This window comes from Amphiura filiformis, unplaced genomic scaffold (genome assembly GCF_039555335.1).
Source record: "Amphiura filiformis unplaced genomic scaffold, Afil_fr2py scaffold_26, whole genome shotgun sequence".
Taxonomy (NCBI): Eukaryota; Metazoa; Echinodermata; class Ophiuroidea; order Amphilepidida; family Amphiuridae; genus Amphiura; species Amphiura filiformis.
The window spans coordinates 783116-797402 of record NW_027305490.1 but is presented as its reverse complement, the minus strand read 5'-3'; the positions used below and the strand labels follow the sequence as shown (position 1 = coordinate 797402).

Genomic DNA, 14287 nt, shown 5'->3' with positions numbered 1-14287 from the left:
GGCGACATTTGACGGGTTTGGTGTCAAAATGCGCGTGGGTGGTTCATCCTTCTTTTTATGTTGAAGTGTTGTGGAAACAGTTATTGGGTCTGAGGCTGTGGGCGTGTTTGTGGCAGCTGGGTTTCTTTTTGTGCAGACTTTATATTCCATACGTGCAATAGTATTTAAACTTTTGATCTTCTTGTATGCTTTGATATGTTTTATTGGTGTAGTTGCTTTGGAGCGAGTGGCCATGCCCTCATTAGGGGTTTGGTGCTTTTTTCCATCTCTTTCTCTCTCACCCCTCTGGGATCATGATGACTCGCCCCAACACGACTCCTTCTTTTTACTGTTATTTATTTTGAATAATGTATTTCTTCACGTGCAATATCATATTTATTGGTCATTACTATTTGAATAAGTTTATCCTTGGGGTGAAACCACCTCCTTTCCACCATTTTCCCGGGTCCAGTTGAACGCACTTTTAGCTGCGGACCTCTCTTTCTGTGGGTTCTGGTTACAGGATGAGGTTTCGCCCCTTGGTTTATTTTGTGTACTTTAAGGGGGTACTGCACCCCTGTGGTTGATTTGTGACTATTTTTGCATTTGTCTCAGAAAGTAGTAGCACACTGGTGGCGGGGGTTGTGTATGTTGTTGGGGCGGGGGTCCAATTGCTGCACTGGGGTTACGGTGGCTCGGGACGAGGCGGTTCAGTGTATATGATGGGAACGGGTTCATCCTATCGGTACCTTATTTCTTATCATGAATAACGGACCGCTTGTCTTGGGTCACTGGGATTCCGTGTGGTGGTTGGATTCCTTGCCCCTGTGATGTGCATGACTCTTGTTGCCACTGTGTTGTTGGTTTTGGGAGGGATGCGAGAGTGGACGAGGTTTATCGAGGGTGTAGTACCCGTCTAAGTGATATTTTCTGATATTTAAATCTATGTCATGCTTTTTGTTGTTTTTTAATGATTGTAAATTTCACAGCAATTCAGCTTTTAGCTGCTACCGTGTCTTTTAATAAACCATGAATGAATTAATCTGTTGCCCCTTATTTTAACATTTGGGGCCCTGGGGCCCATAATATATGACATATGGGACTCATGTATACTTGTATATATAGAGTACCCCTGGAGCTATCAGTGTACCAACTCAGGGCCCTGAGGCTGCTTCATTTGATGAGAAACAGCATGCTTTGTATTTTTACATTTGGGCCCCTGGGGGCCTGTGACCTTTGACCTCTGGAGCCAAGATGTGCAAAGGATAAATCTACGGGGTGGGGCCCATAAGTGTATCACATATGGGCCCTGGGGCCCTTATAGTTTTAGCACTAGCCTTGTCAATCTGTTGCCCCTTTTTTTTAACATTTGGGGCCCTGGGGCCCATAATATATGACATATGGGGCTCATGTATACTTGTATATATAGAGTACCCTGGGGCTATCAGTGTACCAACTCAGGGCCATGAGGCTGCTTCATCTGATGAGAAACGGCATGCTTTGTATTTTTACATTTGGGCCCCTGGGGCCCGTGACCTTTGACCTCTGGGGCCAAGATGGGCAAAGGATAAATCTACGGGGTAGGGCCCATAAGTGTACCACATATGGGCCCTGTGGCCCTTGTAGTTTTAGCACTAGCCTTGACAGAATGTTGTGTTTGATGGAGGAGGAGAAGAAGGAGAAATATACCCATTCATGCTTCGCATGCGGGTATAACCATAGAATGGCAATATACCCGTTCATGCTTCGCATGCGGGTATAACTATTCCCAAGCCACCTTCACAAGAGGAAACTACAATGGAGTACTCATCATAAAAAGGGTAAAATAAGGCTCTGAAGGTGACAGCGCTGGCGTTCTTCTAATGAATAACTTCTTTTTGTGAGCTATGTAATTGGTTACTGTTTGACCTGAAAGACATTAAGAAAAGCAGTTCTGATGTTGTATTTTATTGATATGGTCTGAAGTATGGCACCTGTAAATTAAGCAGCAGTCTCAATATGTTCATTCATACTGTAATGATAATTCTAACTAGATAGTGTTAATAACAACTTGGCCATGTAGACCTGTATCCTGCCTTGACAATACAGTGTTGTTTATTACACCTGTCTGAATTGTATTGTGATTAACTCTAGCTTTGCTGTTAGGTTGGGAAAAAGTGACACATTTTAGATGAAGACATTACTCCAATCCAAACTAATTGTTGACCTAAATTACCTTAAATATTTACATGGAGGAAGTAGGTGAATCTTTTCTTGGAAACCTTTTTTGTAATTATTTACACATCATACAGTGGCGAAGAAAATATTGCAGTGTATCCTTCAGATAGAGCAGAAAAGTAACATGTCTCTGATGAAATGTCTTCATCTAGAAGGTAACAAGTAATGTCGGACAAATGAAATTTTCTACTCACATACCGCAAAGATTTGCTTAATGGAACTATGGGTGCACTTTACATACCATATTTTGTCAAATAGTCGCCCCCCCCCCTCAAATAAATGCCCCACCACTTTTTTTTCAACCAAGATGTTTCAAAAATGCCGATATTTCCATGCTATCTTGTGTAGTAAGCTTACCAAGTTGCGCATATGGTCCATAATAGCGCCAATAATTGGCTAAAATCTGGATCAGAAACCCGAAGTGAGCAAGAAGTCTGTGTTTCTAGTTCATAGTTCGTCATTTTAGCGTGTGTTTTTAGTTTACCTAATGATTTTAACGGGAATTATCGTTCTAAAATTGACCTTGAATAAACGCCCCCCCTTTGGAAAATGTAACGCCCCCTGGGGCGTTTATTTGACAAAATACGGTAAGTGGAATTTTAGGCAAGTACCCTTTAGTAAAATAAAAAAACAAACAAATAAGGGCACAGAACCTTAATTCTTGTTGGGATATCAGAGTAGGGAGCTCTCTATTTGCTGATGAAATTTACCCCAAGACAAAGGAGCCCAAGTGCACCATTAGGAAAATCTTTATGGTATGTGGCTTTCAATCAGTCATCCCTCTTTTTATTAATGAACACTCATATTTTCCCTTTTCTTGTTTCAGTTTGTGAGTCCAGCAAAACTTCTGTCACTCTTACCCACATATGGTATGATAATTGAGCTGGACCAAGAAGGTCTTATAAGGAGAAGTCTTCATGACCCAACAGGAGAAGTCGTTGGTTCTGTCAGTGAAGTGTTAGATACAGGAGACGCCCTCTATCTGGGATCATTTAATGCACCATATTTAGTGAAAGTTGACATGAGAACTAATAAGATGTGATGAAAACATGCGATTTTTTGATCATTTTTTTCACTGAAAATGTGTGATTGATTACAGTATTTTGGTAAATGTTCAGCCATCTCAAGTACAAAGACATGTTTTATATTTATATGTATTGGATATGTTACAGTTATTTTACTGTATTGTCTTGCAATTGACATACATTTTAAATTTCATTAACTTTCATATTCTTTATTTGGAGTCAATTGATTATACTTTGGATAGGGTATGTTATGTTAGGTTAGGGGTATACATGTATGCATCATGTAGGCTTAGTTGTAGTGCAACTTGTAAATTGTCTTTCATTGATTTGTGATGTTATTTGATGCTTTTATGCATATATTATGGAAGTAAAAGATGATTGAAGTAGTATTGTATGCCAAAACAGTGTTTCCAAGTTTTGTGAAATAACCATTCCAACCAAAGGTTTTCTGTTACATTAGTTTATATACATGTAAGAAATAAATTGAAATAAGTATACTTTTCAATATTCACTAAAAAGTTGCATAAAATTTTGATTGTTAAGTCAAAATGTGTGATCACAAAGACCATTTCATTGTATTTTCCGAAGAACTTATGTGAAAGTAACATTCTTTGTTTGTGTCTTGCATTGTCTTTGTCCGTTCAGAGAATGAATTGAGATTCTATTTTCTTACACAAAGTATGCCTTTCATAAGAGTTGCTTTATTACGGAGGAATAATATAAAAGTTGAATTTATTTTGTATAATTTTGTTAATCACAATATCAAACCATGAATTAGAGAATTATGATTATTATAAATCAATTGGACCTTATTCCAGTCATTCAAGGACCAGGTTTGTAAAAACGGACAGGGTTCCAGATAGAATTTGAATGCATTCTCTTAACCGTTCACCCGTCATTTTAGATGGGCAGTTTGCTCCTGAGACAAGCAAGATTAATGCCTGGGATTAATGCCTCTGGCAGATACTAAAATAATGCTCAAATAAGTTCTGTGAACTCAAAACAAAACTAGACAATAAATCAAGGCTATAGCAATAGGTATTTGAACTGACTGAACTCCCAGAATGTGTAGAGGTATAATTTGTGTTTTCAGGTCAAATTTTGGACAGGAAGTTCTGGTGAAAATGACGGACACTTGTCAAATAAGACCATGGACTGAACCCCAAGAAGGTGCAGGGTCAAAATTTGGACGCAGTTTTGGTGAAAATGACCAAGCCCTTGTCAAATCCTAGCTAAGATGCCGTTACATACAATAGTCATTGAAATGCCTTGCTGTATATTCTTATGATACTGATATACCCAATAAACACAAAAGCGTTTTACAGAAAACGCTTAAATGTTGGGCTATATAAAGGGTAGCAATGGTTTCAATAACATTCAGAACAATTTTTGAAAACTTAATGCAAAACATTCTAACATAATATTATTCAGTGTTTTTCAAAAATGTTCGCCAAAAATATTTTGCAATAACATTTTAACAACATTTTTAAAATATTGTAGTTTTTTCATAATTATGTTTTAAAACCTGTTCATGACCTTTACATAACCTGACATTTGAATGTCATTCAAAAGTTATGACCAAAACCAAAACATGTTCATAACACATTTATAACATTTCAAAAACATTTTTGTGTTTGCTGGGTATTGTATGGAGTTCTACAGGCTGTATAAAAATAATTGAGACGCACTTCAGTGTCAATGTTTATTTAAAAAGCAGACTTTTTCCAAATGCTACCTTTGAAAATGTCCAATACTTATATATTTTGACATTTTATAAGGTTAATTATGTTGCATTTTGATGTGGTATTCTTGTCCATAATAAGTATCACTGAAAACTGATGGGTACCAATCATTTTGCTACAGCTTGTTTTTCATACTAATAATTATGAATATTGAAGTTTTACTGCTCATTTTGATGTAAAGGAGTAATGGAATATAACATGATTGGAAAACTACTTCATACATGTATTTGTCAGTACTGAGAAAATGAAATTATGCAATTAATAAAACTTTGGTTATATTTTAGGTACATAATTTGTGTGGTTTGTTTTTCTTTCTGCCTAGGAAACTTCATAGGTCACTTGGTTTTTTTTATTATTTGTCCTAGAAAATTCACTGTAGTGTCCAAGAAAATTCACTGTAGTAGCTATTTAATATTATCTATTCCAACTCCAGTACGTGACACCTCATTAATTTCCCTGGACCTGTGGATGTACATACTGAAATAGGTATCCACATTTTACGTTGGAAAATCAATACAACATGTATCCACATTTTACGTTGGAAAATCAATACAACATGGCTGTTATAGTACTACTACTAGTGTTTTACCCCTCCAGTGAACATAGGCCTACTCATATCCAGGAAAATATGCATGAGGTGTCACTGGATTTGGAACAGATAAAAGGCACCAGTTCTTGCCAGTGAGCTCCAGTGGCCATAGGTGCTAATTTCACCAGCAGGACATGTGTCTGCAGTAAGGACCATCGATATATCGATTTTCCTCCCAATTTTTTGTCACTAAAAGCTTCAGAAAGTAGAATGGAATATAAACTTTCAACTGCGGTAAAATAAAGGAACAGTTATTTATTCCAGAGGTTTTGACATATTAAATGTGTCTGTTCTGGTGTAATAGGGGCAGCGAACACACTGCATACACCTGATTTTTCAACTTTTTTTCATTATTGGCAACTTGGATATATCTTTTTTTTTCAGAAAGTGATATTGGCCATATCGAAAGTATTGATTATTATCAATATATCGACAGTCCTTAGTCTGCAGCATAGGTTTGATCATGTAGAGGCCACTGACAAAATATGATGTTAATGGTGAATATTGCATGCATTTAACATTATCTTTTAAGAAAATACCCTTTTTTGCCTTTTCATTTATTTTGATCACCTGTAATGTTGGTATACTATACTGCACCAAAAAAAAGTATCCTTGCACTTGGAAAAATAATCACAATTTCAAAACTGAACCATATTGGGGTAAATTTCTTATCTGGCACATTAATATGAGATCCCATTGAATCCAATGTGACTTCAAGAAGCAAAGTTACAAGCATTTGAATAGATGAATGTCCAGTTTTAAAAGTGACAAACTGGCCTATTCAAAACTCCACAGACTAGACATCTGCTTTGAGAGTTGTGAATGGCTAATTTATGTGTGAACAAAAGAAAACTGAAACTGAAACAAAAGAACTGACAAATAAAATATGAGTTATGAAAGTACAGAGAAGTAAAATCTGAAATAAAAACTGCTTTAAATAAAGCTTCATGGAAGAAACTGTGTTGTCTTTGCTGCGCTTGTTGGAATCTTTTTGCGTCTTGTATAGGCCTGTTTATCACTTTTGAAACTGGACCTTTGTCTATTCAATCGCTTGTAACTTTACTTCTTGAGGTCACATTGGATTCAATGTGGTGTCATAATGTGCAGGATTAAATAGTGCATCTATTGCAAAAACAAATTTACCCCATTATGGTTCAGTTTTGGAATTGTGATTATTTTTCCAAGTGTAAGGATACTTTTTTGGCGCAGTATATTCATGTATTACTGACACAAGGTAAACAAACAACAAAATGTACAGATTTTCTTTGTGAATGGATTTAATTTTAATACTCAAATATCTACCCAAATATCTGTTCATTACATAATACATATGGGAGAGCATGAATCTACACACAAACCAAGCATCCTAAAACAATAATTACTGACCATAGAACTACACTGAAGTAAACATAAATATTTGACATACAATTTGTATATTGTGATGGAATCAAGTACAACCAGTGAACCAGATAATAAATTTTATAACTCGCAAAAACAAACAAAAAGATTGATGCAATCCTATGAATGATACTATTATAGTCCAACCTTTCATATCCAGAACTCTTTTATATAGATCTCCCTGGTTACCTGGTCAAATGATCTTCAATGGGAAACATGTTTTACAATGCCATAACACCTGGTTTTCATGCTCTGAAGGATTGAACATGTTTTTCTGTGTACTACTGTGTTATACATGTACTCAAATACCATGTTTTCAGTGTAAAAATTATGAATCACTTGATGTCCCAATTCTACACTTGGGCATTCAATGTAGAATTTGACTGATCAGTGTAAGTGTGTAAATGCAATAGCCGCCCTGTGAACATTTGGCAAGTTACACACAGTGTATTGTTCTCATCTACACATGGCAACTATTGCACTTACCCACTTCTGGCACTGACCAGTAGAATTATACACTCTTCACTTTATATCCAGATATTTCATTTTCCGCCTGATGCTTGGTCCCATCATAGCCATTAAAACAGGTTGGACTGTAGTTTCTTTAGGGAGGGGGTAAAATGCTGATTGTGTTTGACAGTGTTTCTCATAAATACTGTTGAAGGATATCAATGTAATTTTGCTCATTTGGTTTCATCACAAGGGTCATCTTGTAGTACAGCTAGTTAACATTGGTCAAGTTCATAGGGCTGCAATAATTTATTTTTTGCATGCACAAGATCACAAACAGCAAATGATTACTTGAAAAATACTACTTGTATAATAAGAGTTACTATGCAACCATGGACACACACATTTGAGTTTTTCACCTTACTGTGGATATTGTTAAATTTGTACTAGCCAAGTGAGACTCATCAGCTAATAGCTATATTGATTTGAAGCTTTCTTTTGGTGTTTTACACCTAGAACCACGCGTCCACTGTTAAACAGTGATTTTCTGTGTGTGTCCTTGTTGGTTGGTGTTTACAAACATATACATATACATTTACAACCTGCAGTTTTGAGGGTGAAGTGGTATGTGAATGTCATTCAGATATATTCAGCCATCTGAGTCCCCAAGTTCACTTGATGTACAACAAAATCCACTCTGTGCAGTCTGTACATCACATCCTCCACATACAAACTTTCTTACCTCATTTTCTTTTGGTCATAATTTACTTTGAAATAACTGCAATAAATTATTTTCATGGTTAATAGGTAGGCCTATATACAAATATAAATATTAATATAATCAAGGTGATGATTTTCTCTTGCACTGTCATGACTGTGCTATATATAAATACATAATATACAGGAAAAACTACTACACACAAATCGCTTTGTATCTGAATATGAAAATTGCCCAAGTCCATGTGGGAAATTTGTCTGTCATTTGAGATGAAACCAAAGATGACAACAATTATATAGTTTTAAAAGCAAACTACTAGTATATCATAATCAGGTATCTGATTGTGATACATACTAGTTGTTTGCATACAAGGAAGGAATCATCATTGGTCTCATTGAGATGACAAAGACAAATTTTCAAAATGGGCTTGGGCCCTTTTCATATTCAGGTATTGAATTCTGCAAACACATTATCAATGATGACTTACAATATGTAATGTACATGTATGATGTTATCAAGTAAGAACAATCATCTGTAATAAATGGAATTCATGTGATAAAAGTGATAACTTATTTCATATTTCATAAGCAAAGTTCCCTGGAGTAATACAAAAATATTTTAAGTAAAATTCTTCCTATCATGGCAGCTTTCTTGCTGCTTACATAATTTTGAAAGGATTTGTCACAGGTTCTTAGATTCACTCCTTATCCACATAAAAACAAACATGACATTCATTCATATAAACCAATTCCCTTTAATATTGATGATGACTTACAATACTTCAAACATTTCAGCGTTAGCAAGGAGATGTCAATCAATTAAATATCCACATGATATTCACTACATTGTCAGATTGTTCACTTTTGAAGTACAAGTGTCTACAACACAAATTTTACTTTGGTATAACCAGTTTAGCTCCAGCATGGAATGCCAACTCATCTCTCCTAACTTCTTTCTGGTACTTATTAAATGTGAGATTGTCTGCTTTGTATCCAGTGATGCTTTTCCTTTCCAGATACATTCCCAGCGGCTCCCTGTGCGGTAATGAGATGCTACGACTCCAGTCAGGATCTTCAATTTCTAACATCTGCCGAACGCATTGTGATATGAACTGGAAGAAAGAAAGAAAAATACGGTACCGAGGATGAAAACTTGGTAGAAATAACAGTTTTCCCTTACTCACAATTTGATAAAATTGATTAGAAAATGTGTTTTCCCAAAATAGAATGCTTAACCTCAAATTAGTCTTTGTACAAGTCTTTGCTTGATTGTCATGCAATGTACAAAACACCCTACAAATGCATGTTTTTGACCCTTATTTCCAAAAATTTCCAAAATTTTGAATTTTTAATCCAAAAAAATTAGTGATGTCTGTTTCTGGAATTGGAGTAGGGACTAGAGATGGACTTACAGTTGCAGTAAACTACAGGCTTATACCGACATGATCAGTGGTGTACTCAGTGCTAATTGATGCTTTTTATAGCTTACCTGAATATGTTTGAAATCTGTGATTCCAAGCTGAGGTAAATGAGATGCATCTATTAATATCAGCTTTCTACCATCTATTAAATTTCTTGTAAAACACTCCTGTAACAGAAATGAGATTAAAAAAGGATTGAATAATGATGCTTCATTGAAGTAGACCCATGGTCACATGTCATGAATTGGTCATCATCTTTTGTGTAACATACCGGGTAAAGAGGGGTAATTTTTTACCAGTAGTGAGGACTGTGAAATAGGCAAAATAGGGGTATTTAATTTGCACTGTTGGCAAAATTTCGATAAAAGGGTTACCTGGGAAAATCTGGTAATTTAATGTCAATATTTTAGTGTCATTGTGAAGGGGTGTTTGAAATTTTGGTCATTGAAAAGGGCTGTTTGAAATTCTAGTCATTGAAAACCACAAAAAAGGAGTTCTTTTTGGACAAATTTTGTCCTTGATTTTGCATGAAAACAGGGGGTAAATTTGATTAAAAATCATTGCAAAGGAGGTCTTTGAAAGATTTGGTATCTCTCATGGTCTTGACCTTGATGTTGATACTGTCCAACACTCCTTACGGAGTCACTCTGATAGGTTGATATGCCAACTTTTGTGTTGAGTTGAGGGACCGGGCCCTATACATTGCGTGGATTCCTTTCTAATAAACCCCATTGACATTATATTGAATATTGAATAATTCCATGATTTTTTATGTTTCAATCAACTAAATGCCTATTCTTATAATTGTAGATCCATTTTCCATCACGCAAATTAATTTCGTCTAAACTTAAAATACCGGTATGTAGTTACTAGTTTTGTTTTGATAATGTTAAATGAAGCTATCGGTGAGCAATTTCAAAGGTAGACTTCTCTAAGTCTATATGCCTGGTTCCAGTAGGGAGCATTGTGTACAGATTAGAATGTTCAAAATATTACGGCAACCTCCAAAAGACGCTGCGTAATGTTAGGTCCACGACGACTCAATATAACTGTGTGGATAGAGATACAGTATGGAACAATAACTACTTCAGTCACTTAGTCGTCGCCAATTTTCAAACACATAAAAACAATTTTTTGTGAAGTTCAATGGTACCGAAATTTAATGTGATGACTTTAAATGTGTATTTTCAGAGTAAAGTTTGCTAATTTTTAAGAGATTAACCATGTTCAAATTCAGCGACGTGTCATTTGAGCAAATTTTGGGTGCTATGATAACCCATGCACCCATTGTGATCGGTATTGTTGACTGACAAATTTCCTGCTTTACATGGTGTTATGCTTCACTGATTCTGCCACGATTTGAGCTGGCTCCAAGCTCTGTCCTCATATCCATCGTCGGTTATCAGTAGCCTGGATTAAGGATAGACTTCTCGATCAAACAGTGCTGGCGCACAGACTTTTACCGGACTTTCTTACATTATAGGATGCCTTGCAATAAACGGACATTATTAAATATTCGTAATTACTATTACCCACCGTACCCTTAAGTCCGGTCATTGAAGGAAGTCCTGTTATAACATGAAAACTACCATGAGAGGACATAATTGAAGTATGCATTCGGCAGTGTGTAATGGCCGATGTTATTTTCACTCGGCGCAAGCGCAGCTAGCTCATTTTTAGGTGACATCACCACCATTATCGGTCGGAAAAAGCTTCTGACTTTAGATTTATGAATGAAATTTAGCAGCGAAGTTTCCGAATTATGCAAATACGCAACATATGACCTTTTTACGTAAGAATAGTAATAAGCATCATGGCACCCATTGAAAGAAAACCCGGTGGGAATTGATTCAGTTTTCAGCAAATTATGCTACTTTTTTGAACCGCTTATCGATAAATAATTCCACAAATGTGAGCACGATATTTTGAAAATGTATCAGTGGAATGTGCCATGTGGTTAAAAAATTACTTTTATAAATTTTGTTTGGAGTCGGGAAATTAACTGTACTAGTAAAATTTGACTCCTCAGTTGTTGGAAATTCTTTGTTGGAACAAATAAAATATATTTTGTTTAAAATAAGTCAAATAAAAAATTGTTTTTATTACGTTGCTAAAAACGTATTGCATTTTTCAAATTGTCTATGGATATTTCAATGGAAAACAAGAAATAGCAAAATATCAGTAACATCCCATTTTACCGTAACCCCCCACCAACATCAACTTCGCTGAACACGATTGCGCTATTCACAAAATGCGAGACTCAATCCTTTAGCCCGAAGAGCATGATAAAAACATATTGTCTTGTTTAATATGACCGGATTACCCGATATTGCAGGACAGCAAAGTCTGGTTGTTAAAGGAATTCCCGTTATTGCGGGACAATTAAGTATGTCTCATAAAAACTCTGTGCGCCCGTAGTGTCAAATGTAGGCCTACACTTGGTACTATAAGAGAAGAATGTCAGTCACTTGCTCGGATTGATGTGAGCGCCCTTTTTAATGAATGACATATATTATGAATGGGGCGCTTTGTTGTTTTCCCCTTCAATCATATCAATTACCGACCCACGTTGTGCACGATCTCAAAGTGTAATCAACCCGGGGTAATCAATGCCATTCTTCTCTGCCAAAAACTGCAGTGTAGGTAAATATAAACACAGATTGTGTGGCCTGACTGACATGACTGACGAATTCAACAGCCATGCATGACAGGCTTGCCAATTTATGTCTCTCATATCGAGAAAATGGTGAATTTTGAATATACATGTGATCCATCTAAATACAAAAATGAATGACCACGACATATTAGTTTACCTTATATTGTGGAAAACCTAGCTGAGCGACCCAGTTAGCGACTTGTTCACAAGACCAACTCAAACAAGCAGGTTCATCGGCCATTTTTGTTATTATTGGTTGTGGTCAATATTTCTAGAAACACCAAAATAATCTTTCTCTAAAATTATATTTAAAAACAAAAATGGTACCTCATGTGGATATTATTGGCTTGAAATTAGTGTCAAATTTAATCACATAATCATTTCAGTTGAAATTATTGTAATCAGATCAGTAAAAGATAGAATAGCAGATTCGCAATATGTGTGCTTTATGAGAAATGTTTTCAACATTTCTAACGCTGTTGCTAAGTCGTAAGTGATTGACTGGCATAAAAGGCGTTTCCTAATGAGACGGCACAATAACTTTCAACCAATCAGAATTGAAAAAGCAGTCAACTTTTTTTCAATCGCATAATAGTTTTACATTATGAAGTTGCTTATTGGACTCTCTGTGGTAAAGTGAAGGTTTTAATGTGATAGAATTATAAATGTCAACAGAGCAATTTTAATAGGCTTGACCAGGGATATGAGACAATAGCACACTACGAATTTGCCTGCTTCCATTTACTAAAGGTGTAAGTTGGGACATATTCATAGGCCGTATAAAATCAATGTTTTGGTTCTCGTTCTCGATTTGACAGATTTTTTAATTTTTTTTTTTTTAGATTTTTCAAAATTGTTTAGACTTTGGAGGGTATGCCGTGAAACTAGTAGTAACGGTTGCCTTTTCCAGAGGTCTATACTTTGAATTTGTAAATAAGTTTATTAGAGAACATGGATCACTTCCAAGATTTTGTGGTACTCTAGGCGGTTTTTTTCCTCAGAATCTCACATATAAAGTTTTATCCTCATAATAATAAAGACATGTGATGACGAAAATGTCCTTGTGTTCAACCAATAATAGGCCTATTGATTAAATTTTATGAAAAACATATCAAAGTAACCATACAAAATGTAAAAGCTTAGAAAGTTTCACTGGCGTGTGACCATTAATAAGGACTCAGTTGCTATTTTTGTGAGCCGTGTCAAAATCCAGTCGCGCGAACTTTAGTGTCAACTATATAGCATATCGACCAAATACTTCATAGTTTTTAATCTAGTGGCATTTTTCAAGCTGTATAATTTATTTTGATATACACTTTATAGCAATGTAGCCATAGGCAAAGACTGGCAGATAGCATAGCACACCGCAAATGTAGCCATAAGCCTTTTTGAAATATGGCGCGGGCGCAAAAGGAGAGGGCGTACTTTGATTTGGGTAATCTTTTGTCAGCTGAGAAGCTGGAAGCATACAAAAGATTACCCAAACCAAAGTACACCCTCTACTTTTGTTCCCGCCATACTTCAAAAAGGCTGATTGGGCATACAGGTGTGTTATCTACTAAAGATGGTGCGCAACAATGGGGGTAGTTTTCTATCTACTTGAGATATGACAGTGTAAATAAACGTAGATACAGGCTACTTACGATTGCACACAACAAATATTTCCGTGGGACACGTGTGCTATGTTGAAGATAGCACACCGCAATGTATCCTTGGGACACGTGTGTTATCTATACGTATACTTAAGCTAAAAGCAATGTAGCCATAGGCCTATAGTGCATGCAGGTGAACTATCTATTGACGATAGCTCTACACCTTACCTTATTTCTACACAGGACATGTCATTTGTGCTATCTACTGAAGATAGCAGCACAAGACAAATATATCCATGGGAAAAGTGTGATATCTGCTGAAGACAGCAGGCCTACACAGCATATGTATCCATGGGGCAGACGTGCTATCAACTGAAGATAGCACACAGCAAACGTTTCCATGAGAAAGTTTCCATGAAAGTGTTCTATCTATACTGAAGATAGCAAATAGCAAATACATCAATAGGACGGGAACATCCCTAGTCTGAAGGGTTATTAGTC

At 36.0% G+C, this 14287-nt stretch overlaps 2 protein-coding genes across 2 annotated transcripts in view; one reads left to right on the top strand and one right to left on the bottom strand.

The window, feature by feature from the left end:
• LOC140143747 (adipocyte plasma membrane-associated protein-like) overlaps positions 1 to 3630 on the top strand; it is a 28431-nt gene extending 24801 nt beyond the window's left edge. Inside the window, exon 10 of the mRNA XM_072165561.1 lies at positions 3023 to 3630. Within this exon, the coding sequence (XP_072021662.1) occupies positions 3023 to 3238 (216 nt within the window). The 3' untranslated portion in view covers positions 3239 to 3630. The remainder of the gene's footprint in view (positions 1 to 3022) is intronic.
• A 3181-nt stretch (positions 3631 to 6811) lies between these two features.
• Positions 6812 to 12451, bottom strand: LOC140143728 (sterile alpha motif domain-containing protein 15-like). Its single transcript, XM_072165541.1, has 3 exons — positions 12352 to 12451; positions 9607 to 9705; positions 6812 to 9229 (listed from the first exon to the last, which is right to left on the bottom strand). Exons 1-3 carry the CDS (start codon positions 12433 to 12435, stop codon positions 9011 to 9013), a joined length of 402 nt encoding a protein of 133 aa, XP_072021642.1. The 5' UTR covers positions 12436 to 12451; the 3' UTR covers positions 6812 to 9010.
• Between the last annotated feature and the right edge of the window lie 1836 nt (positions 12452 to 14287).

Excerpts from the sequence above, each read along its gene's own strand:
- LOC140143728 (XM_072165541.1), bottom strand. The coding sequence starts at position 12,435 with ATGGCCGATGAACCTGCTTGTTTGAGTTGGTCTTGTGAACAAGTCGCT. Across the intron at positions 9,706-12,351 it reads TAGGTTTTCCACAATATAAG|GAGTGTTTTACAAGAAATTT; the intron begins GTAAACTAATAT and ends TTTCTGTTACAG. Across the intron at positions 9,230-9,606 it reads CAGATTTCAAACATATTCAG|TTCATATCACAATGCGTTCG; the intron begins GTAAGCTATAAA and ends TCTTTCTTCCAG.